The 26,627-nt window shown below is 37.5% G+C and overlaps 1 protein-coding gene across 4 annotated transcripts in view; it reads left to right on the top strand.

The window, feature by feature from the left end:
- MAP2K5 (mitogen-activated protein kinase kinase 5) overlaps window positions 1-26,627 on the top strand; it is a 248,785-nt gene that overhangs the window by 82,301 nt on the left and 139,857 nt on the right. For all 4 annotated transcript variants that reach the window (XM_008708547.2, XM_008708549.2, XM_008708548.2 and 1 more), the window contains 4 exons: window positions 7,769-7,837; window positions 7,931-8,012; window positions 19,807-19,868; window positions 25,110-25,158. In XM_008708547.2, coding sequence (XP_008706769.2) covers window positions 7,769-7,837; window positions 7,931-8,012; window positions 19,807-19,868; window positions 25,110-25,158 — 262 coding nt within the window. The remainder of the gene's footprint in view (window positions 1-7,768; window positions 7,838-7,930; window positions 8,013-19,806; window positions 19,869-25,109; window positions 25,159-26,627) is intronic.

Raw genomic sequence — 26,627 nt, 5'->3', positions numbered from 1 at the left:
CTTAAAGTAATACTGTACCACTGTCTATAGGATGAGAACTTCGTAATAGTATACTTTCATTTCCCTCATCTTAACTTGTTACTATCATGTATTTTACTCTCATATGTTATGAACCTCAAAATACATTGTTACTATTTTTTAGACAATTGTCTTTTAAAGACATTTCCAAAAGTAAGATAAGATTTCTTTTATATTTACTCTTGTTTTTACCAACGCCAGTGCTCTTCATTCAGTTGTGTAGATCCAGACTTTCATCCGGTGTCATTTTCCTTTGTCTGAAGGAATTTCTTCTTTTACATTTCTTATAGCGCATGAGTCTTCTGGTAATGAATTCTTTTAGCTTTTGCATGTCTGAAAAATGTATATTTGACTTTCATTTTTGGAAGATGTTTTCACCAGATAGAGAATTCTAGGTTGATCGCTCTTTTCTTTCAACATTTGAGAGATTTTGTTTCACAGTCTTCTGGTTTGTGTTCTTTCCAATGAAAAGCTTACTGTCGTTTTAAATCTTTATTCTTTTGTACGTTAGAACTGACTTCTTCTCCAGCTGCTTCTAGGACTTTTTTCTTTATCACGAGTCTTATGCAGTTTGATGATAATGAGATTTTATGTGATTTTCTTCTTGATTCATATACTTAGGATTTGTTGAGATTCTTTGCTCTGTGGATTTTTAGTTTTCATCAAATTTGGGAAAATTTTAGCCATTATCCCTCCTCCCCCAACTTTGGGACTTAAATTGCATATGTACTTAGGTTACTTGAAGTTGTCCTGTAGCATAACAATGCTCTGTTGTTTGCTTTAGTCTTTTTTTCCTCTCTAATAGTTCAGTTTTGGATAGTGTCTCTTGTCACATTTTCATCTACATTGTCTAATCTGCTATTAATCTTGTCCATTGTATTTTTCATTTCGGACACTGTACTTTTTATCCCTAGAAGTTTATGTGGGTCTTTTTTACATCTTCCATGTCTTTACTTAACATGCTCAATTTTCTTTCTGTCTTCCTGAATATATGTAGTGTAGTTATGGAATATGTGGAATATAATTAACTGAATTAATGATTTTGTCTATTAATTCCATCGTGTGTGTCATTTGGGGTGAGTTTTGACTGGTTGCTTTTTCTCCCCATCTTGGGTTGTATTTTCTTATCTTTTTTTCAAGATTTATTTTTATTTATTTTAGAGAAAGAGAGAGTGAGCAAGTGGGGGGAGGTGCAGAGGGAGAGAGAGAATCCTGAAGCAGACTCTACACTGAGTGCAGAGCCCCATGCAGGGTTTGGTCTAAGGACCCCGAGATCATGACCTGAGCCAAAATCAGGAGTCGGCCGCTTAACCTACTGAGCCAGCCTGGTGCCCAGTACTTTCTTATTTTTAAAAACTCTTACCATTTTTGATTGGATGCTAGTCATGCGTCATAGACACTAGATTTTTTGCATTCCTATAAATATTCTTGAGCTTATTCTGAGATGCTATTTAGTGACTCTGCAACAGTTTGATCCTTTCAAGACTTGCTTTTAAGCTTTATTAGATGGGACCAGCCCAGTGTTTAGTCGAGAACAAATTTACCCCACTCAGTTAAGGCAATAGTCTTCTGTATATTCTACCAGTGCTCTGACAGTTACGAGGTTTTCCATCCTCCCTTGTGGGAACACAAACTCTTTCTGCCGAATGTGAGGTCTGGAGATTGTTTCCTCTGGTCCTTTCTGGTGGTTCTTTCCTTGCGCTCAGATAATTTCCTGACATCCAGGTACTGATTGATCATTAATCAGCTGAAGACTCCAGGGGCCCCTTGGCAGATCCCTTGCCCTCTCCCTTTGGTCTTCTGCCAGGGAGCTCTAGCTGCCTTGGCTTCCTCAGACCCCCAGTTCCATCTCGTCAACATAGGGAGATGGCTGAGCTTTGCCTGGAATTCCTGCCCCGCACAGGAGGCTGCACACTCTCTCGTCAGTAAGCTTGACCGTCGTAGGGCTCCTCTTACTTGTTTTCCATCTCTCAAGGATCATTGTCCTGTTTTAACTGTTGTCAGTGTCTGGAAGCCTGTTCATTTTTCTGGGTTTGGTTTTGTTTTACTTGGGATCTCTTCCTTTCTTGTCACTGCTTCAGTCCAGATGCTTGTTTTGTTTCTTGTCAGACGTCGAACAGTATTTAACGTGTTCTCTCAGTAATGGAAGCTACCACTTATTGATCATTTATACTGTGCTAATAAGCACTCTACATACCCTCTCCTCATTTAATTATTAATTAATTAATAAATAGCTTGCTGAAGGTCCCACAACTAATAGAACTAGGATTTGAAGTCAGGCAAGCCTTGCCCCAAGTTCATGCTCTCAACTTGTGTCCTGTATTGCTGCTCACTATCCTTAGATTTGGTTTCCTCGAGCGTAGTTCTGGTCACATCTCCTCCCCTCTCGAAAGTCTTCAAAGGCTCTATATTGCTCCCAAATAAACTAAAAACTCTATGGGATGAAACTCCAGATCTTGCACAGTATGTCATCAGCCTACTTTTATAGCATTATCTTACGTGTCTGAATGCTGTGCTGCTTTTAAGTTGAACTCTTTGCTTTATCTGAACCCAGGTACTTTCACACTTCAACACTTTGATTCCCATATTTTTCTCTAATTAGAATGCCTTCACCCATGTCTCTACCTATCAAAATTCTTAACATCCTTGTAGGGTCAGCTCCAAAGCCCGCTCCTCTATTGAACTTCCGTAGATAAATCCTGTCACATACGGTCTATCCATCACTCACTCACTCTCTCCTTTGAACCTCTCTAGAATTCTCTGTATGTGTTTCTTGTGGATGTTATCACATACTGCCTTGTATTTTGCTATTAATATATATGTGCATTTCTCTCCTTACATTGAAATCTCTTTGTAAGTAGAGAACAGATCTTATTTCTCTTCTTGTCTTACTCATTGAGTCATGCAGAACCTCGCATTTGGGCCTAGACAGAGGACTGCATGCAGTAACTAGATGGTCAGCACGTAATTTGTTGAATGACTGAATAAATAAATTTGGTTCTTTCGTTTGTTCTTCATTCATTCATCTTTTGAAGCAGCATCTTGAAAGCAGGTTCAGCTCACATACAAAATAAACCGTAGTGTTCTTTGTATGGACCATTGCTCTCACCCAGAGTAGTTCTTTGCTTTTTTTTTTTTTTATATTAAAGGGTGAAATGAAAGGTTAAGAGTTAGAAGTGCATTTGATCTTTTCCTGACCCTCTCCTGACTTTTGTGTGACTTCAAGCATGTCACTTGAACCTCTCCGTGACCTCAGCTGTGAAACGGGGCTGCCTCATGTCACAGAGGGATTGTGAAGAGCAGCAAATCACAGCCCTTGTCTAAACAGAATCACCTGCAGGGCTCTGACGCCTGCATAGAATGATGAGGGAAATTTAATTTCCCAAGCCGAGTGGTCAGTTGGACCAGCACTTTGAATGTCTGTGGGAGCAAGTAGATAAGAGTCCTTGAAAATCCATTACTTTTCTCTTCCTACTCAAAATATTTCTGTTCTTTGTACTTCTAAATGTTCTTACTTTTTTAGACTAACAAAAGAATTTTGTAGTGTTTCCCCTTTCAGACTTCAAAGGTGGGAAAACATCACTTCAGATATTTTAAAAAGCAAGTTGAATTTGGGCAAGAATAGAAATACCTTGGATTTTTATTTTATACCAGTGAATTTAGAACAATTTCTACCTTAAAGAGAACATTCTGAAAAATGCTCACCAAAGATAACCGTTTGCTAATGACTGTAACTCATGAAATGTGTTTCTAACTCACTTTACTGGGGGGCGGGGGTGGAGGTTAAGAGAGACAGTTGCAAACAAGTAGAGCAGAAAACAAATAAAAATACTGTTAGCCATCTTGGCAAACAGAACCTTTTTATATCATTAATGTATTCTGTAAAATCTTTCAAAGTACAGCCTAATAGTTTTCCTAATATTTTTTATTTTCTAATTGGGAAAAAGTCATCTAAGGGGAAATTTCTTAGCTGTATATAGCATGTGCTGATTATCATTCTTTGACTGCTTTGGGTTTCTGCTGCTTTTAAACTAGCATTTAAATGGACCATTTGATTAATCATTTGTATACTGACTATAATCCTCCCAAATTTCCTTTCTGAGTTGTACATACTGTAAAAGACAATTATGTCGCCACAGATTAAATAAGCGAATTAAAACAGAATAGAAGCTTAATTTGACCTGTGATTTTGCTCTCCTTCCCTTTAGTGGAGCGTGTGCCACTCCAGCAAATAAATGAAGTCATCCATGACAGCTTGTGATGAATTGCCGTATTTATACTGTATATTTTAATAGCCTCACACTAATTTAAATTGAGCACAGAGTAAATTATAATTCAGTCACTTGACTGCTTATATTTAACTTGACAACTCATCCTTATTTGTCCTGGAGGTGTAGTGGAGAGCAGCAGAAACGCACCCAGGTATTTCAGTTTCTCACTTAACCCTTTCTCCGTGAAATGCTTCACGTGCAGATCCTCTCCAGTTTGAAAAATTGAGCTCTTCCTAAGGAGAAAAACAAAATCACAATAATAATGAAGACTCAGGGAGTCCATACTTTCCTTGTACTTTAAAAAGAAAATTAGAATTTGCCATGCTTTTTTCCATTGCTTTCAAGTAAGGAATTGGACTTATTTTTAGCAGTTTAAAAGCTCACTCCCAGGAATGCCCAAGGGAAGGAGAATTAACCTTCTACCTAGAGTGCCAAGTCTCCCAGAAAATAGAAGAGCATTTCAGTAGAATTATTTTAAGGTGAATTTTACTTTCCCTCTTAAGTTCCAGAAATTACTTTATTCACTTTTGCACCATTTTGGAATCTCCACAATTCTGGACCATAACAAATACCAAGAATGATCAAGACCCACTGGAATGCAGTGGATTGGCCCCACAAATACAGTATTATTGCTACATGTTAGGTCAGTGTGGCACTTCTATTTATTTTGGTGTTTATGTCTTCGGTGTTAAATTCAGTTGTAGAAATCAAGCAATCCACCTCCTTCCTGTCTAGAAACAGCTCCTTACTTAGAGGATTATGGTTGTAAGGAGCGCTTTAATTAAATCCCACATTACTTAATGGGCACTGCTGTAAGTAAGACCCTGTGCTGGGTGTAGGGGGAGGGGGCCCAGAGAAAGATGCCCAAGACTCAGTCCTTGCCTTCGTGGGCCTTACAACCACTTTACTGTCTAGGCTTGTGGTTTTAGGAGACAGGCATGAATGCCAAGACAGAACGTGAGAAGTGGCAATATGACGGGCCAGAGCTGGAGATCAATTCTGATGGAGGGCTTTGGGGCTGGCTTCATTGAGGTGGTGGTGGCATTCAAACTGGGTCGAAAAGATAAGAAAGGTTTTATAATTAGTAACTGTGGGGTGGAATGAGAAAGCCCACCTCAAGCGGAGGGAACATCAAGAGCAAAGACTGGAAGTGGGGAAAGCAGGACCTGTGTGTGGAACACCGGAACAAAGCACCTACTTCCTGTGCTGGTGGTTTGGTGGTGAGCAGAGCTGCCTTCCATATCATCTGGCTTCTCATGAGAATTGGGGTTTGGGCGGGGGGGAGCTGTGGGAAAGGAGTTGGAATGACTAGATTGTGGGAGAATTCTTTGAATGTCATGCTAGAGTCTTAACGTTATGCTAGGCCATGGGCACCTAATTAAGGTTCTTGATCCAAGGGAATGGTATGTTTACAACCAGTAGTTTGGGGTTAATTGCAAGGTGTTGGCTCACCATGTGGAGTCCTGTCGTTTCTGGATTGGGGGCCTGGAGATGCCGTATGTCTCAGTAGTCATACAGAGTACTGGATAAATGGCATTTTTGAAACCTTAGATAAGTGGTTCTCAACCTTACTGTGGGTTAGAAACCAGCTGGAGGGTTTTTTAAGAATATTAAGATGTGGGCCCAACCCAAGATTGATTCCGTTCTTCTGCGATAAGGCCGGTGTACCAGGATTTGGTTCAAGTACGCTCATGTATTGATATAAATACCTTTATATAAAAGTAATTGTAACATGAGGCCAGGGTTGAGAACCACTGCTTTGAGGGGCGCCTGGGTGGCACAGCGGTTAAGCGTCTGCCTTCGGCTCAGAGTGTGATCCTGGCGTTATGGGATCGAGCCCCACATCAGGCTCCTCCGCTATGAGCCTGCTTCTTCCTCTCCCATTCCCCCTGCTTGTGTTCCTTCTCTCGCTGGCTGTCTCTGTCTCTGTCTCTGTCGAATAAATAAATAAAATCTTTAAAAAAAAAAAAAAGAACCACTGCTTTGAGGTAAATAACAAGTTCATTCCTTTTAATAGTTTTTTGGGGTGGAAGCATCCCTGTACTTGACATAGTGGTGTGAATAGTTTTGATTATTTAATGGCATGGAATTGAAACAACACTAGATGAATTTATTTTGTCGCTAAGTTTTATACGGGAACAAAAATGTAAGTGAATATTGTTGGCAAATGACTATTGATCGGGAGAAACGTGTAAATGTTTCTCTGCAGTTTTGTATTACACTTACAATCTAGTTTAGTGAGGGCTTTTATAAATAACCCTAAAGCAAAAACTCTTGACAGAAACTGGCCATGCCTTTTTCCCCTTCCTTTCCCCCTCCCCCAAATGGATGTCAGTACTATAAAATGTGTGTTTTAGAATTATCCTTTTCTTTCCTTGCTCTATCAGCAGTTTGCAATTCATAATTTATGGGGTTTTTTTCCAGTGTAAGTGCATATATTCCGAGGTTATAATACAGAAATGTGATTCAGTGTTAGATGGTGTATAACTGCACTGTCATGGTAATCGTGAATGTTAAGTTTTTATCTAGAAATGTCTGGAGTCGGAAACTCGGCCACAAATCTTAAAAATTATCTTTCACCTATTTTATTCTCAGCACTGTCTTTTTTAAGTAAAAACAATTTCCCTTGAATTGGCTTCACTGAACTGTTAAGTAAAATTTGAACAGTTGATGGTCTCCTTTCTTAAGAAACAGTGTTTGAAATAAACTAGAATTTATTCTAAGTAAGTTTGTAAATTGTTTTACATTTCATGCTACGAATCTTCCTCTGTGGTTGATGCTTTAAGGAAAAACCATAAACCACTAGGACATTCTAAGAGGCGTCTGGGAGTCAGGGAGGGACCTTGACATTGCCAGGCTGTGTGGCTTCTCAGCACCTTGGCTTCGTCCTTTAAAAACAAGAGAATTAGATGAAATCGTTTCTGTGGCTCCTTTAAGCTCCAGCATTTTATTATACTATTAGCAAAGAAACATGACTTTGAAAAATATTTTTTAAATGATGTATTTTTAAAACTCCTTATTTCTCTTATAACTAAAAAACCTGCTTTAAATGTCATTTTTACTCATCATCCTCTCTGCTTATCGCCTAGTGTCTGAATTACAAGACAATTTTTTTTTTAATGGTTTCAGGGTCATTCCTTTCTTCCTTTTCTGGAAATAACCAATGTGGCCAAAATAGGGTATATAAATTAAGGGTGTTATAACTTAACTGACTTTTAAAGCCATTAATACTGACCTTTGAGACCTGGCTTTTTCCTTGGTCTCATCAATCACTTCTGTACCACCTCCCCCAATACAAAAGGTTAGGCAGATGTGGGTACAGTTCATATTCCTGGGGGTTATGGTAGTGGAGAGCAGAAAAAGGGGCAATGAAGAGAGGAAACACCATATTTTTTCCTTTTTATATTTCATAGTGAGTATAGCAATATTTAAATTAAAGGTGAATATATGTGTAAATGTTGATTCCATTCTGTATTTAGGTCATACTACTAGATATTACACTGGAACTTCAGAAGCAAATTATGTCTGAATTGGAAATTCTTTATAAGGTAATTTTTCTTGGTTATTTTTTTTCATAAAGCATCTTATGGTATTGTCTTGCAGGGTTTTTTTTAACTACCTTTGTCTTATTTTTGTTACAGTGTGATTCATCATATATCATAGGGTTTTATGGTGCCTTTTTCGTAGAAAACAGGATTTCAATATGTACAGAATTCATGGATGGTAAGTTTTCCCTATTATAATACTTTAAAAATGATTTGGGAGATACAGTACTTTAAAACCTGGTTCTGATTTAGATGTCAAGTAGAATTAAAAATAATTAAAATATACCAATAATTACCTCCATTATACTCTAAAACATCTCAGTGTTAGAGGTTCCTAGTGTTAAATATTTACAGCTGAACTATAATTTCAAGAATGTAATTTCATTTACTTTTATTGAAAATTTAAATAGAACAGATTAAATGCTGGTCTAATCGGTGGTTTGATATTTGATTCTTCCATACAATCTGTCTTTACTTGCAAAACAGATGTTCTGTTCTTTTAATGTTTCAATAGCCAAAACAGATTTTCTTTTAAAGAAATCTATTAACCCAATGTCCTGTGTCTTTTAGAAAGAAATCGGTTCTTAATTGCAAGATAAGAAATTGTTTTTCAACACAGCTGTTTAGCCAAGATGTGTTTAGTTTTCTTTGGACTCTAGCCTTTTCTTTTATCTGTATTTTTCATTCATTTCTGTGTTGGTAACTCTTTCTTGATCTGAATATTTTGGAAAAATGCAGATTGCTTGGTACCCCATCCCTGAAATGATGTCATTGTATTTACCCATTTTAAATCAAAGCAGTCTTTAGATTTTACATATCAGTTTTTCGATGTCTAGTACATTAAAACTCAACATTTTTTTTTAATGTACTTAGTTCATTTGGGGGATTCTCAGTATATTATTAAAGCAACTAGTTCATGCCTTGCGAGACTTTTTAACTAGCCCACTTTGGTACCTTGATACTATAATAAGGTATATCATGTGTTCTAAATTCAGTTTCATTGAAATACGTACTTTTTGAGATGGCGTATTTAATAAGTGTTACCGTTTTGATGTACACAATCCAGTGGTTTGAGTACATTCACAGGGTTGTACAACCTCATCATCACTAATTCCAAAACATGTTTAATCACCCCAGAAACAAACTTCTTAGCCAATAGCAGCCACTTGCTCTTCCCTCTTTCCTCTAGTCTATGGCAACAACTAATCTACTTTCTGTCTCTAGATTTCCTTATTTTGGACTCTAGGTAAATGGAAGCATGCAGTATGTGGCCCTTGTGTCTGGCTTCTTATACTTAGCGTAAGGGTCTGAAGGTTTATGCATGTTGTATCATATATCAGTACTTTATTCCTTTTTATGGCCAAATAATAATCCATTGCGTGGACGTACCACATTTTCTTCGTTCATTCATCAGTTGATGGGCATTCGGGACGTTTCCACTTTGGGGCTGTTAGGAATAACGCTGTTCTGTGCATTTGTGTACAAGTCTTTGTGTGGACATACATTTTCAGTTCTCTTGAGTGCATATATCTAGGTGTTAAATTGCTGGGTCATATTTACTCTGTGTGTAATTTTTTGAGGAGCTGCCGAACTGTTCCATTCTATTTCACACAGTTTGCCTGTATAGCTTTAATGTATGAGGGTTCCAGTTCCTCCACATCTTTGCCAACACTTGTTATTGTGTGTCTTTTTTTACTATAGCCTGGTGAGAAATGGTATCTCTTTAGTTTTGATTTAGATTTTCTAATGACTGATGACATTGACAATATTTCCATGTGTTTATTAGCTATTTGTGTATCTTCCTTGGAGAAATGTGTATTCAAATCCTTTGTCTATCTTTACGTGGGTTACTTGCGTTTTTATTGTTGAGTTGTAAGATTTCTTTTTATATTCTGGATACTAGGCTCCTATCAGATGTATGATTTACAAATATTTTCTTCCATTCTGTGAGTTGTCTTTTCATTTTCTTGATAGTGTCCCTTGAAGCACAAAGTTTTAAAATTTGATGAAGTTCAGTTCATCTGTTTTTTCTTTGGTTGTGCTTTAGATGTCATATGTAAGAAACTTGAAAATTTACACCGGTTTTCTTCAAAGAGCTTTATAATTTTCACTCTTACATATCATATAAGTTTTTGATCCATTTTGAGTTAATTTTTGTAAATGGTATAGAGTCCAAATCCATTATTTTGCATGTGAATATCCAGTTGTGCTAGCACCATTTGTTAAAAAGATTATTCTTTCCCATTGAATTTTTTTGGCACTCTTGTCAAAAATTTATTGACCATGAAAAGTATTTCTGGGCTCTTGATTCTATTCCATTGATCTATTTGCCCATCCTTGTGGCAGTACCAGACTGTACTTGCTTACTTTTACTTTATTATTCTAGATTATTTGAGCTTTGTAGTAAGTTTTTAAATTAAGAAGTGTGAGTACTCCGACTTTATTCTTTCTCAAGATTATTTTGGCCATTCTGGGTCCCTTGCATTTTCATAAGAATTTTATAATCAGCTTGTCGAATTTGCACACACACCAAAAAAAAGTCCAGCTAGGATTTTGATACAGATTGTAGTCAATCTATAGATCAATCTGGAGAGTACTGCCAACTTAACAGTATTAAGTCTTCCACTCCATGAACACAGAGTATCTTTCCATTTATTTAGATCCTCTCTAATTTTTTTCAGGATGTTTTATAGTTTTCAGTGTTCAAATTTTGCAATTCTTTTGCTAAATTTATTTCTAACTTTTTTGATGCTATTGTATATTGAACTTTTAATTTCATTTTTTGATTGTTCATTGCTAGTGTATAGAAATATAAATGATTTTTGTATATTGATCTCATATCCCTCGACCTTGCTAAACTTGTTTCTTAACCGTAATAGGTTTTTGTAGATTCCTTAGGGTTTTCTATATAGATCATGTCACCTGCAAATAGATGCAGTTTTATTTCTTTTTTTCTAATCTGGATGCTATTTATTTCTCTTCTTTGCTTAATTACCCTGGCTACAACCTTCAGTACAGTGTCAAATAGAAGTGGTGAGAGCAGACATCTTTCTTTTGCTCCTGATGTTAGAGGGAAAGCTTTTAGTCTTTCACTATTAAGGGTGGTATTAGCTGTAGGTTTTTAGTAGATGTCCTTTATCAGGTTGTCCAAGTCCCCTTCTCTTCCAAGCTTGTTGAGTATTTTTATCATGGAAAGGCATTAGATTTTGTCGAGTGGTTTTTCTATGTTTATTGAAATGATCGTGCAGGGCGTCTGGGTAGCTCAGTTGGTGAAGCATCTGATTCCTGATTTCAGCTCAGGTCATGATCTCTGGGTTATGAGATCGAGCCCCATATCAGGCCCCACCCCTGCTCATGCTTTCTCTCTCTCTCTCTCAAATAAATAAATCTTTAAGAAAAAAAAGAAGAAATGATCATGCTTTTAAAATCCATTATCCCATAATTATGGTATATTGCTTTAATTGATCTTTGCATGTCGAACCAATCATGTATTGCTGAGGTGATTCCACTTGGTCATAATGTATAATCCTTTTTGTATGTTGCTGGATTCAATTTGCTCTATCTTGTTGAGGATTTTTACATTTATATTCTTAAGGAATATTGGTTTGTAGTATTCTTTTCATATAATGTCATTGTCAATTATCATGATAATTCTGTCCTCAAAAAGGGAGGTGGAAAGTGTTTTCTCCTCTTCTAGTTTTTGGAAGAGTTTGTGAAGGATTAATGTTAATTTTTCTTTAAACGTTTGGTAGAACTCATCAGTGAAGCCATTTGGTTCTGGGGTTTTCTTTGTGAGTAGTTTTTATGGTCAGGTGTCATCTGTTGCCAATTATCAGGAAAAGTCCAAGCAGTTCTGCCCACTGCATCTTAGTATGAAGTTCCCAAGGAAAAGACAATGCAGTCAGGCACTGGCTTTAATAGTGCTTTTACTCAATAAAAAACGAGACACCGCAAGATCAGTTTTGGTAGCGAGTGTCAGTTGCCTGTGGCCAACAGCAGGCCCTTCCTGGCAGCCTGTACAGGGCCTTGGCCTACACACAATGCCTCGTGCTGCAGCAAAAGGATCCTGCACCCCACCCCACTCATGTGGTATCAGAAATGCTGAAAGCGGGGGGCATGCCTGAGGGCCATTGACACACATGCTTAAGCAGGACAAAGGAGTGCACAGTTAGTCTGAAACAGGGAAAGATATTCCAAAACAAGGAGGTAAGCCCAGCACAAACTATGTGGGCTCTTTATCTGCTGGTAGGCAAGTATTCCAGGCCTAAGGCCCATTCTTATGTGGCCAGGTGGAGTTCAAAGAACAGTGCACATAAGACTGTCTTTCTCAATAGTGTTTTTTAATTGTAGTATAACACATATAATGTAACATTTACCATATTAACCATTTTTAAGTGGGTAGCTCATCAGCTTTAACTGCTACCATCTATCTCCAGAACTCTTTGCATCTTGTAAAACGAAGATTAAACAATAACTCTTTGTTTCTTCCTACCCCTGGCAACCAACATTTGATTTGTGTTTGTATGAATTGGACTACTCTGGGTACCATTTAAGTGGAATCATACAGTATTTCTCTTTGGGGACTGGCATATTTCACTTTGCATAATGTCCTCAAGTTCATTCCATGCTGTGGTATGTGTCAGAATTTTTTTCCTTTTTAAGACTGAATAATATTTCTGAGTAGTTTTTTGATTACCAATTAATCTCATTACTAATTATAGGTAGTTATAGGTTTATTCAGAATGTCTGTTTCTTCTTGAGTCCATTTTGATAGGTTGTGGCTTTCTAAAATTTGTCCATTTCATCTAAATTATCTGATTTGTTGATATACAGTTGTTCCTAGTATTCGTTTATAATCATTTTTATTTCTGTAAAGTTGGTATTGATTTTCCCTCTTTCATTCCAGAGTTTAGTAATTTGAATCTTCTGTCTTTTTTTTCTTGGTCAGTGTAGCTAAAAGTTGGTCAGTTTCTTTGTCTTTTTCAAAGAACTAACTTTTGGTTTCTTTGATTTTCTTTCTTTTTCTACTCTTTATTTTTTTTTAATTTATTTATTTGACAGAGATAGAGACAGCCAGCGAGAGAGGGAACACAAGCAGGGGGAGTGGGAGAGGAAGAAGCAGGCTCATAGCGGAGGAGCCTGATGTGGGGCTCGATCCCGTAACGCCGGGATCACACCCTGAGTCGAAGGCAGACGCTTAACAACTGCGCCACCAGGGCACCCCTCTTTTTCTACTCTTATGTCATTTATCTCTGCTCTAATCTTTATTTCTTCTTCTAGCTTTGGGTTTAATTTACTCTTCTTTTTCTAGTTTTTTAAGGTGTAAAGTTAGGATACTGATTTAAGATCTTTCTTATTCAATGTAGGTGTTTGCAGCTATACATTTCCCTCTAAGTACTGCTTAAGCTACATCCTGGAAGTTTTGATGTGTTCTGTTTTCATTTTCATTTATTTCGAAGTATTTTCTAATTTCCCACAAAGGAAATCCCTTGTAATTTCTTTCTTGACCCATTTTCAGTTAGAATTGTGTCATTTTCCATATCGAATGTCCTCCTGTTGTTGAATTCTAATATTCTTTTGAGGTCAGAGAACATATTTGATATGATTTAAGTCCTTTTAAATTTACTGAGATTTGTTTTATGCCCTAGCATTGTCAGTTCTGGAGAGTGTTTCATTTGTACTTCGGAGGAGTGTATTCTGCTGTTGTTGGGTGAGATGTTCTTTAGATGTCTGTTAGGTCCAGTTGATTTACAGTGTGAAGTATTTTATTTCCTTGTTGATCCTCAGTATAGTTCTATTTGTTATTGAAAGTAGGATATTGAAGTCTCCAAGTATTATTTTTTGGTTGTCTATCTCTCCCTTCACTTCAGTTTATGCTTCACATATTTTGGTATTCTGTTGTTAGGTGCATATGTGTTTGTAATTGTTATATCTTCATGATGGATTGACTCTTTTATCATTATAAAATATTTTTGTCTCTAGTCACTATATTTGTCTAAAAGTCTATTTTGCCTGATATTAGTATGGTCATCCCAACTCCCTCTTGATTCTTATTTGCTTGTTATATCTTTTGCTCTTGTCTGTTCTTCAACCTGTTTGAATCTAAAGTGCATCTCTTGTAGACATCATAGAGTTGGGTCATTTTTTAATCTGTTCTGCCAATCTGTCAGTATTTAATTCATTTACATTTAATGTAATTACCAGGAGCGCCTGGGTGGTGCAGTCGGTTAAGTGTCTGACTCTTGGTTTCAGCTCAGGTCATGACCTTGGGGTCATGAGATGGTGCCCAATGTCAGGGCACCATCTAGGCGCCCTGTCTCCCTCTCCCTCTGCCCCTCCTCCCTTCTCTAAAATAATAACTAAATCTTTAATATAATTACCAGCAAGGTAGGGTTCATAACTGCTATTTTACTACTTGTTTTCTTTAAGCCATACATCTTTTATGTTCCTCTTTTTCTCCGTTACTGCTTTATTTTATGTTAAATAGATATTTTTTTAATCTATTGCTTAAATTCTCTTGTGGTTTCTTTTACTATATTTTTTGAGTTATATTTTTGGTTTTCCTAGAGATTATAATTAACATTTTAACTTGTAACAACTTAGTTCAGATTAATATAAACTTTTTTCAAGTAGCTCTATTCTTTCCCTCTCCTTGTGCTGTTATTGCCATATAAGTTACATTTTTATAAGTTGTATGCTTATTAACACAGATTTACACTTACTGCTTTTGTGCAGTTCTCTTTTCAATCAGTTAGGAGAAAAAGACGTACAAAGAATACATATATCTTGTCTTTTATATTTACCTGTATAGTAACCTTTACCAGTGTATTGTCTTTTTTTGTGTGGATTTGAGTTACTGCCTAGTAACTTTCCTCTGAAATTCTTTCAGTTTGAAGGACTCCCTTTTATTTCTTAAAAGATTTTATTTATTTATTTTAGAGAGAGAGAGAAAGAGCGAGAGTAAGCAGGAGGAAAAGCAAGAGGGAGAGGGGGGGAGAGATAATCTCCAGCAGACTCCCTGCTGAGCTCAGAGCCCTATGTGGAGCTCAGTCTCACGACCCTGAGATCATGACCTGAGCCGAAACCAAGAGTCAGACCTTAACCGACAGAGCCACCCAGGTGCCCCAAAGATGACACATTTTTAATACTTAAAACATTCACTTTACAGTCTATATTGAACTGTCTTTTTTGAGAAGACTCCTTTCTAGACTTGAGCTATCTAAAACCCCTCTCTTACTGCTCCTTGGCAGCTTCCCTTTACTCCATGCTAATCAGTCCCTGAACATGAAAATTTCCCACTTTTTTGAGGTTTGTTCTCCAATTCCCATCTTTCTGTTATTTACCACATCAACTGTCCTAAGATTTTATTGCCCTTTCCTAGATCTGAACTTGTCCTTTGTCCTTGAGAGATTATGTAGACTCAGGCATGAGCTCTCACAGTTCCTTTGCTTCCACCTGTAGCTCAGCCGCACGTGCACCTGTCCCTCCTTGCACATGCAGGGCTGCATGAGGTCAGTCCCTCCGCATGCGCATCCACTCGGTGGTGTTCTCTCCACCAGTCACCCTCTCTCTTTTGGCTCTTCCTTGTCTAGAATACAGTAAAATGTACCCCAAAAATATATGGACCAAAAACCATGTACCGCCATCTATCATTTCTTCTCTTCCCTTCCCATTGCAGTTAAACTTCTTGACAACTTTCTCCCAACCCTAGTACTGTTCCTTCCCTTAGTGTAGATTCTCACTATTTTAATCTCATATTAGTCCTTTATTTCCAAATATTTATTGAGCACTTTCCTTCAGACGCTGTTCTAAACCCGGGAATGCAATAGTGAGAATAGGACTTAATTCCTGTCACTATGGCACTTAAATTCTGGAAGGGGAGGCTGAGAGGAAACACAGTACACTCTCTGAGAGGGATAAGTCTCGTTAAAACATAAAGCAGGGCAGATGATGACTACAGAAGAGGAGGGGCTAGAAAGGACGGTCAGGAATGGCTTTTTTATGGGAGTGACATTTTAGCAGAGACATTAATGTCAGTGAGCCACTTGGGAACATCTTCGAGGAAGATGTAGTATCTGGTATAAATGCACCAAGGTGGGAACAAGCGTGGTGTAATCAAGGCCCCACAAGAAGGCTGGAGTGACTAGCAAGTAGCAATGAGAGGCCCTAGGGCTGGAAAGGGGGGCAGAGAAGTAAGCAGAAGCTAGATTGTGTAGGCATGTAAGGAAGTTGTGTTTCAGTCTGAATTGGAATGCCACTGGAAGGATTTAAGGAAGGAGGGCCATGATATGCCTTCTCATTGAGAAAAACAATCTCAGAAATGCTCCACTATAGCATCTCAGAATAGATGCCTGCGTTTTTGGATTGCCATCTTGGGAATACATTTTTTCCCCCAAAACCCATGTTGTGGAGAAAGAAAGGGAGTATCAAGTATTCCCTTGAGTACTTGAAAGAAAGGGCTCTTTATTTTTTCAACTAACAGAGGCTAAAAGAGCTTCTGAAATTTTTGCTTGTGGTTCCAGATTTTAATTTTATTAGTTTTGATAATAATCATGATCATTTTAAGGAAAATTTTGAGATGAATATGACAGTATTGTTGCTTCTCCTTCATTTACTTCTTGTGTTTATCCTACTTGCAAGACACTACTTTATATTTTAGCCCCGTATTAGGTTAAGCACAGACCTTATGCCGTGAGTCCAAGGCTTAGTTGCATGAAAATGATAGCCCTAATTCATCCAGAGAAGCATCCGGTTTGACAGTTGAGATGGGGTTTTTTCCTAATCTATTAGCACTCTTCCTCCTGGTTCCTGTGGTGGAGAGTGGCATGCAATGAAATGACTGGCTAGGGGTGGTCTAAGGCCAGGGAACACGGGGAAGTGACAGGTCACAGAGAGCAAACCAGTGATGTCCCCTTAGAATCATGAATAAAAGGTTCAAACCAACTGTGCAACATAGAGTTTCTAAATCCTTGAATACCAGCTAAACTATCTGAGTGTGTAATGGTGATACCACATTACATTAAACAGTAAGAAAGTTCACATGTGATTCCCAGGCTCTATGAGGTTATGGGGAAACCTTTTAAACGTTTGCAGTTCTGGGAGTTCAAAGGCTGAGACCTTTCCTGAGCCCTACCAACAGCTGACTCATGGCCGTCACTAAAAAACGTACCTTCCTGGGTCTCAGTTTCCCCCACTTATCAGATAAAGTCACTGGACTGATCTTTAATGTCCCTCTAGCACTAACGTTGGGTGATTTGAAGAGTCTAAGAATTGCCTTTTTGGGATAGAAGTGATAGTGAAACTCAGTGACCATTCAACCAAAAACTCTCATTTTTAGCCTAAGAATTATTTAATTGCACAAAGAGAACTTATTAAGCTTAATAGGAATTCTTGATTCTGAGTGGATCTGCCAGATCTTTTTTTTTTTTTTTTTTGCCTCTGACAGTTATCTCTAATGATTATGTTAAGGACAGGATGAATGTGATGAATTGATGACACAAAGCCAGTACCTAAAGATTCACCCATGTGGATGGCTGAGGAGAGTGGGCTATAACTGAGATTAAATGGATATTTACAGAAACCAGTGGACTACCTCAAAAAGAGATTCTTTTTTGGCTTGTTCTACCAATAAGGGTAGTAATGGACTCTTTGGCCTTTCCATTTAGCTTGTTGACTATTGATTGTCTGTTTAACTAATTAAACCCTGATTTACATTTTATGTAAAAAAAAAAAGTCTCAGGACTTCTTCCTTAGTGTATGTGAATGGATTTGCACCTCCGGTTGAGGCACTCAAGCTTCCTTTCACTTCACAAGGGACCGGTCCAGTACACTGCATTTGTCAGTCTTCCAGATACCGGCACGGAAAGCGTATCTTCTTGAGACTGTTTATTCTTGCAATTGCCAATTCATTTGAAAGATCAATGAGAACATGAAATTTTTTTTAAAGATTTTATTTATATATTTGACAGAGAGGGAGACAGCCAGCGAGAGAGGGAACACAAGCAGAGGGAGTGGAAGAGGAAGAAGCAGGCTCCTAGCGGAGGAGCCTGATGTGGGGCTCGATCCCAGAATGCCGGGATCACACCCTGAGCTGAAGGCAGACGTTTAACGACTGCGCCACCCAGGCACCCTGAGTTTTCTTACAATATTTTCACTTTTATTGCATCTATGATAAAAATGCTATTTTAGTAAATAAAGATGGTTCAGTTCATTTCAGAAGTGCCTTTTTTTCATTTTCTTCCTGGGTAGCACCCAGAGCCAAAGCATCAAGTTGAGCCATACCGTGGTTTTCCAGCTTCTCATAAGAATCTGGAAACTACACGTCAGAATAGTGTTTCCGCTTTAAACAGGATAAATACAAAGTCAGTACCTTTATATGTATGCAATAGATATCATTTGTTTTTATAGGAAAAATAATTTTTTAGGAAAACTTGACATATAAAATATTCGTATTTGTGAAATGTACTTAACTTCATTTCAAAAGAATAACATGCTCCATTTTAGTATCATCCAGTAGTAAAGTGGTTAAATATGAATTTTTAGCCTCTGATTGAAATGGAAATTATGTCTCAAATATCCTGGATAACTCCATTATAGAACTGAAAGACTAGGATGCCTGGGTGGCTCAGTCAGTTAAGCGTCTGCCTTCCGCTCAGGTCATGGTTTCGGGCTGCTGGGATCGAGCCCCACATCAGGCTCCTTGCTCAGCGGGGAGTCTCCTTCTCCCTCTCCCCCTTCCCCTGCTTGTGCTCTCTCTCTCTCTCTCTCAAATAAATAAATAAAATCTTTTAAAGAATGGAAAGACTACACCTCAACTTGACTCAAAGAAAGGTTATTACATGCTGTTAAATAGCTCTCATATAATCATATCATTAATATGAGTGAAGTAGTGGTTCTTTGTGTATCTTTCTGAAATTCTTATATTACTTGTGTGAGATTGAAAATGTAACAACCATACCCAAATTTGTACTTCCAAGTGAATATTGGTTCCTTTAAAATAGTTCCCTGGGAAAGCCATGCAGTTATTTTCAGAGATGTTACTGTTGCTGTGGTCCCTTCCTTCAGACCGACTGTACCTATCTGGTGAAGTTCACGTGGACTTTAGTTTATCTGTTGATTCATTTGACAGATATTTATCAAATAGCTCCTCTCTGCTAGTTATGCTCATTTTCAGGTTGATGAAAACCTAAAACGAATAAACAGCATGGCCTTGTCCTCCTTCTGTTTGCAGTCTAATGGTTTTAGTTTTTGGAACTGCTAAAAGCTGGATTTGGTAAAGATGAAGGATGTTAGTGAATACCATTTTAGTGAAAAATATTATGACACAAGGAGATGGGTTTTTTTTTTATTTCATAAAGTGGTTTTCGAAGTGATATCAAAGAGAATTTGTAAAACAGACAAAATCCAAACCATTTTGAACTGAGTATCTTTGGAATAGGTTGATTGCTTGTCTTGGTACTTAATTTGAAGGATAACGTTCATTTAGGTAGATGTTAATATTACTATTTTACTTTATTAGTTTTTTATGTATATTTTGGACCTTATATTCACCACCCTTTGTTTAGTTAATTTGAAATTTCTAAAACAGGGTCCTGGTTTACCTTTGAGAAAACTGTTACATGAGGTAGATACCTAAATGTGGTTGACCTGTTGATCTTTAGTTTTGTGTATGTATTTAATTTTACGTAAAATACAGAGTTGTAGCCTGCCCTCGACTAGCTTCTTTCAGTTTTTACATGTATGTGATTATACATTTGGAAATAAAATGGAAATAGCTAGTTATGCTTCATCCGGAAGTATGCTATTATGTCATAAATAAAATTGGACTAAAAACCAATTCGACCCTAGACATCCAATGCGCAATGTAAGAAGAAGAGAAGAAAAAAAATATTCTCACAGTGAATGCGCAGAGGAGCCCAGTGCACCATTCTAGTAGTTTTATTTATAATAATGCAACATATCTGTCTCTACAGGGGGATCCTTGGATGTATATAGAAAAATTCCAGAGCATGTCCTTGGAAGAATTGCAATAGCAGTGAGTATATATGTCTTCAACCTTATGAAATTGGAGCGATTGAATCTTTTAGTCAAATCTCTTCCCCTTATATCCTCACAATTTTGTTTTCTTTTTCTTTAATCCCTGTTGACTGCCAGCACCTTCTCAACTCTCTTCTCTTGTCATTTTTGCCTTTTCTTCTTTTTCATAGATCGGCCCACAGTAACAGTATAGTCACATGACATGCTTCAGGCTTACCGGAATTGGTACCTGTTCTGCTTTCGTGTGTTAACGGAGACCTTAGTACACTTGCTAACCAGTAACATTTCTAGATTCTTCCACAAGAAAGCTGTTTGGGGGACATTTTGTAGTTATAGGCATATGACTAGAAAATACTTTTTGAGTCCAAATTATTAAAATTAAACTATTTACAAGAAAACACTACTTTATTCTTAAAGATTTTTGCAGGCTTTTTGTGTTCTTCGTTTTTAATTTTTTCACCGGCGATATCTAGGAATTTATTCCCTTTGTGGTTAAGAGCAGTTTTCCTGTTTTCTATATTCACACAGAAATTGATGAACTATTTCAACTAGACTAATGTTACTGGATAAGCTCCAGATTTGAAATTTGGAATAACGCAGGCTATACAGCGTCTAAAAGAAGTCATGGGGTGGTGTAATAGTAAACAGTTGCTAAACTAAAGGCACTCTGATAGCTTAAGCAGTTTAATGCAGAACAAAGCGATTATACCATGTACCATTTAATTAAATGGCTGATTTTTGCATTCATTATACATCAGACTGACAACCCAAATCCTTTAATCCAACATGGACACTTACTTAGTCTTAGTTCATTGTAATTCACAGCTTTCCTTTGTTCTTTCTGATTATTAGTGTGAACTGCCCAGGGTGATAACTTTCTTTGCTGATGCTATTGCTAAGTAGCTTCTAATCTACATGTTTAGGAAGATTAGTTTAGTATGAAATTTGAGTACTTAAATCACGATTTTAGATGAAAATAAAAATGTTTCATTTCCTCTTTTAATCTCAGAGGGGAATGAATGCTTTGTGGCTTTTGGCAGTTCTTGGCTCTAAAGTTTAATAACACGTATAATAAAGGGCAAAAAAAGGCAAGGATACCAATTGAAAAAGAAAAAAGTATATGAGTTCTATATACTCAATTATGTGTTGAACTTGGCTAAAGTAGGAATGTGCCTCCTTCAGTCAGAGAAGCATGTACTTCCTGGACTTCATAAATCTTACCTTCCTCTTGCGTAGGGCATCCACACAAGGCCATTGGTCTTTTCAGTTCTGCTGGAGTGAGAAGCCTGCAAAGTGAATGGAGTCAGCAAAAAAAATAATAATAATAATCAGGCTTCAAATACCGGGCTTACCTACTGGGCAATCGAAAATATGACAAAAATTATTTTAGTGAAAGGCACTTAAAATAAATGCTAGCCCAGAGCATTGTTTACATCTGCCCTTACATTTTTAAAAATTAGGGTCCTCCCCCCCCAAAATATGTCCAATTTCTTTAGCTTTTATGGCTCATCAGGCCATAGTAATGAAACCTGCCTGTGGCCAGAGTAAAAGAAATGCTTTTGATAATTTTGCTCTTCATCTGCCACTTTTTATCAACTCTGCTGGGGCCTAAGCTTGTATAATGCCTCCAAAGCGTATTTTTTTAATGTAATTTGATTAGGCTACAAACTTGGATAATCCTTTGTTGCAGCTGACAAACACAAGTAGAAGGATTCCCCCAAATCAAAATTAAGACTAGCAAATTGATGTTTGTAGTAGGTCGTCTCTCCTCTACTGTTCTGAAGACAGATCAGCATTGTTCCTTTGAGTTCCCTCCATGAGGCCGAGAAAGCACATGGGTGCTCTTTGCCATGTCAGAAGCAACAGAATCAGAGGAGAGAGGAGAGAAATAGATGTATATTGAATACCTCCTTGTGCCAATGTTTTATGTATAAATATTATGTCATTTAATCTTTATAGCAAACTCTGTAAACTGTAGGTTATTGATCATATTTTATACATGTGCAAGATGAGGCTTAGAAGAATTAAAGTTATCTGTAACTAATCAGTAAAGATTTGAACCCAGCGCTGTTTCACTCCAGGCCTCATGCTCTTTCACTCTGCTTTCCTAAGAGAATGAGAAAAAAGAGAGGAAGGCCTGAAAGGGAGAACAAGGTTAAAGAGAAAAAAAATAAAGAGAAAAAAGAAAAGTATATGAGAAAGGAGTGGAGTGACACACACAATTGCTTCGGATTCTTTTCATGTCTTGGAACCACACTGAGGCCTCTCTTCCTCCCCCCCAGTTAGCTTTGTTTCCCAGGTTCTAATAACCTGGCGTGCTGTGGACGGCCAGAGACCCAAGGTTCGTTACAGGATGGACCCCTGTCAGCTTATATGATGTGCTGTTTGAATTTTCTCTCGTAGGATATATGGCAAGAGCATATTTTTTCCAGGAAAAAAAACCATTCACATAAACTGGCTGATTTCAGCCTTCCAACTTGCTTGGTGATTTTTATCCACTTTCCATTTGAATGTGGTCTCCTAGAAAGAGGAATGCCTTTCTGCCATTTCCTGCCATCCTAGCACGTTTTATTTTTCCTCTCATTTCTGAAGCAGTGACACTGTGTGCTGTATTTTGAGTGCTAATGTTGATTGAAGTTGTCCCTGAAAGGATGTGCACTTGACATGTCAAGGAGTGAGTGATTGACAGCAGATATAAGTACTTTTAGTGTCAAGGCTTTTCAAGTCATTGTTGTGAAACCTAGCCTACTGAATGCCAATAATAGCCTCTAGAGTTTCAATGGACAGATTTCTGGCTTCCTCTGCACTGCTTTTTGTATGCTTCTAAAGGAAAACGTAGTCTCTTTTGACAAAGTTGGAAGAATCATACATTCTTTTTGAAGCTCTAGTAAGATTTCTAATTTTAGTAAGTATCACAAAATCAGCATTTGTTTTACTTTTTTTCTGCCTGATAATCTGAAAATATGGATTGCCTTCCCCTTGTGTGTTTTCTGGTCATTCATTTCTTGTGGGACCAGTTTTTAGTGGTGAGCCATCTTTAATGGGAAGGTTCTGTAATATGCAACTAAGCTTATAAATTGAGAAGTTTAACCCTAATTCCAGAACTCAGAGGTGATTACTTCCATGCTAAATAAGATGGCCTCCTCCTACTACCCAAAGAGAAAATTGTTTTCATTATTGTTATTTTTATAAGCATTTAAGGAAATGTTTTTGCCTGTTTCCTTCCCCTGTTGGTTATCATTATTACTATTTTGATATTTTCTTCCTTTTTTTTTTTTTTAAACTATCTTACTGTCCAAATATATGTGTTTTATTGTAATGCCACTTATTTCAAATCCTGGAAGAAATAATTTGCTATAAAAATGTATTCTGTTCTCTAAAACAGACAAAATTATTGTGGAAACAATCATACCTTGCTAGCAAATCTTTCAGGAGTACATCCCCCTCTAAGAAAAGAATTAAAATATGTTAATCTCTGCTCAGCATTAATTGATATAGATTTTACCTTCTTCTGGATCTTTAGTGTATGGAAATTGGTTTTCTCTCTTTGCATTTCTCTTTTTAGTATTGCTCTTAGTCTTTCTTGATCAACTGAAATCCTTTCAGATTTAGCCGCAGGCTTCTTTTCCTCATTTTCAAAATAAATACATGTAAATCACTCAGTTACTCCTCATAATGGCAGGTTTCCTTGTTTTTATAGTCCTGACTCACCTAAAATTTTCTATAATGGAGAATACTTTTAAATTCTGGTAGTAAATTTTGAGTGATAGTGGTTCATTCATTGTATCTGATACATAATTATGAATAGTCAGCCTTGAAATTGGTAAGTTCACACTCTGTGCAGACGGGGTCAGTGGGTGTGAATAAAAACACTTACATCCCCTTTGACAACCATTTCTATATAAAGGCTGTTAAAGCCTTTAGTGATTAAACTTCTCATACAGAAGGCAGCACTTGTAACCCATGTACTTAGGGTCTTAGAAACCTCTTTTTTTCAGAATCTTATTTCACTGATGATTCTTAGCACAGGCTGTGCAATCAAAAATCCAATCTAATTTGAATGTTTATATTTTCTCACTTTATTTTCTTGACCTGCCCTTCCAGTGTTTTCTACGTGACTCCACACATACGCCTGCCTCGCCAGCCTGGCCTGGGAGGCTGCTCGTCTTGATACACTTTGTTCTTTCCTACCCGAATGGCATTTAAAACATTTTTTGGAAACTTTTAAAAAAAATTATTTTAAACTTACAGAAAAGTTGTAAGATGCTTCCTCCAGATTCCCCAGCTGCTAACAGTTAACCACGTTTGGTATGTGTGTTTTTCCTGAAACATTTGAGAGTACCTTGCAGACCTCATGGCCCTTTACCCCTAAATACTTCAGGTGTATATTTCCTAAGAACAAGGACTTTCTCTCACATCATCGCTGTATACTGATCAAAATCAGGAAATCAGCATTGATTGGTACAATGCTTATTATCTAATCAGCAGTTCTGACTTAGATTTTGCCAGTTGTCCGGTAATACCCTTTCCAGACCAAAAGAATAAAAATTTCTAGTCCAGCATCCAGTCTAGGATTATACATTGTATTTAGTTGTGATGTCTCTGGTCTCTGTTAACCCAGAGCAGTCTCTCAGCATTTCTTTGTCTTTCCTGACCTTGATCTTTTTGAAGAGTTCATGGCCCCAGCTCTTGGACTGTATATTTTTACCTTGGCCTGAACACTCCCCTCTCTTTCCTTCATGAATCTGTTACTTAGAGCTCAGCCCTTTGGTAAAGCCTTCCTGATTATGGGCAGGAAAAGTAATCTCTGTTCCACCCATTGCTTTCCTTAGTTAGCTTTTAAAAAATGTCTTTCCTTCATCGTAAATGTCATGACTTAAAAAAAAAAAAAAATTCCACATATGAAAGTATAGGAAAGGAAAGCCTTTCCTCCCTGCCCATTCCACTACTGGGAACTTAGTGATGGACTTCCGGGTCATGTTACATGCACATGTATTCTCTTTTTTCATTCATTGTGCTTTATCTTCAGGATATTGTAAGCCCATTAAAGGAAGGAGGGCTGTAGCTTACACATTTGGCATCCTTGAAGAGCCTGGCACAGAAATGGGAGATGTACAGTAGTAAATGCTTATTGGTTTTCAGAGTTTTAAAGGAAGAATTATGGTTGATATGATTATATGTTTACATGGAAAGTTCCTGATAAAATCATCATTGGATTGTTTCTCTTTCTTCCATTTAGGTTGTTAAAGGGCTTACCTATTTGTGGAGTTTAAAGATTTTACATAGAGGTATGTACTGCGCTTACGAGTTCTGACTTAATTTGTAAGGTTGGGTGGGGAGCTCTCCAGATGCCTTGATTTTTAAATGAAATAAATGATCTGATATTTAAGCCAGCTGATATATTTGGTAGTCAAAAAGATGGCTGCTTCGTAAATGTTTTTCTTATTTTCTCCTTCAGCAGCTTTGATTTTAGATCATAAGCGTGGTATTTTTATGGATGTTTACCAAACATGTAAAAAGGTATTTCATAGTATTTGAAAAGGACAGGATCTGATTTTTAATCCTGAGCTCTAGTTACTGCAAAGCCTTCACTTTCTGTACAATTGCATCCTTTCCTCTTATTAACACTTCAGACATTACCAAACACTGTGCCTGAAGAGATCGTTTCACATATCTTGAGAGTAAAACTTTATATAAGGAGTCAGTGAATGCGTCAGAAATCAGTCTCCCACTCGATTAACAGAACACACGAGAAGAATAATCAGATAACTGTTGAATGTTGTAAAAGGAACCGCCCTTTGAATTTTTCACTGTTTCCAAAATGTCCAAATTCATTTGGAGCAAATTATTAAGTGAGAAACAGACTATAGCAAAGCGACTTCAGTGCCTCCCATTACTAACAGTACTGTTTAATTTTATGCACCTGCTCAGCCCCGCTTTATGCCCATTTGGGGACTGCAACAGCATACACACTGGATGTGATTAAAGGAAAGTTTAAAAAAAAAAAAAGGTATGAGCTTTGAGAGAGCGAGCAAACAATGGAGGCCTTCAGCTGCAGTATCACATCGGTCACTGAGGGTTGTTTTTGTTGTGGGGGTTTTAATATCCTCGTGATCACAGATTTCTTCTCAAATCCCTCATCCTCTTTTGAAGAGGATGTGTAGACTTTGACAAGTAAAACTTGCAGTTCTTGAAGGTGTTTATGCGGATTAAATGGAATCACAAACCAAATGTTCCCTTAAAGCCAGTCCAGTCTATTTCTAGAGTGTAGTTGGTGCAAAGTGTGACATAGGGGGAGTGAGCTGAGTTGTGCTCGTGTTACTCTTCCTGGGAAGAAGTCGTCATGAGAACACATCTGGTGGGTGAGAAAAGAATGGAGCATTTTCACCACCAGGGTTAAGAGAGAAGGGTATTTAACATAATATGACCTATATTGTTTCTATTCCCTGTACTCCCACCTCCCCACACTCACCAACCCGTAAAGTGGTAATAGCCATTTTAATAGGAGTTAACACAGTGGTCAATTCTTGTCGTTCTATTGATTTTTATGGACATCTGCTATCCATTTGACAAAGGAACTCGAGGAAGACATCAATTCTCAATAGCAGAGCCTTCATTTAAAAGGCCCTTGCCATGGAAATGCAAATGTTACTATTAAAGTGATCCTTGGGGTCACCCTACACTCTGGGCGTGCAGCGTACTTCTGGCTGATAGCGAATCCGCCCTAGCCATAACATTCTGTGAGGGGTCTGAGGAG

Source organism: Ursus maritimus, unplaced genomic scaffold, assembly GCF_017311325.1.
Source record: "Ursus maritimus isolate PB19 unplaced genomic scaffold, ASM1731132v1 scaffold_27, whole genome shotgun sequence".
NCBI classification, from domain to species: Eukaryota; Metazoa; Chordata; class Mammalia; order Carnivora; family Ursidae; genus Ursus; species Ursus maritimus.
The sequence above is the reverse complement of the archived record's forward strand: the minus strand, read 5'-3'. Positions and strand labels throughout refer to the sequence as shown.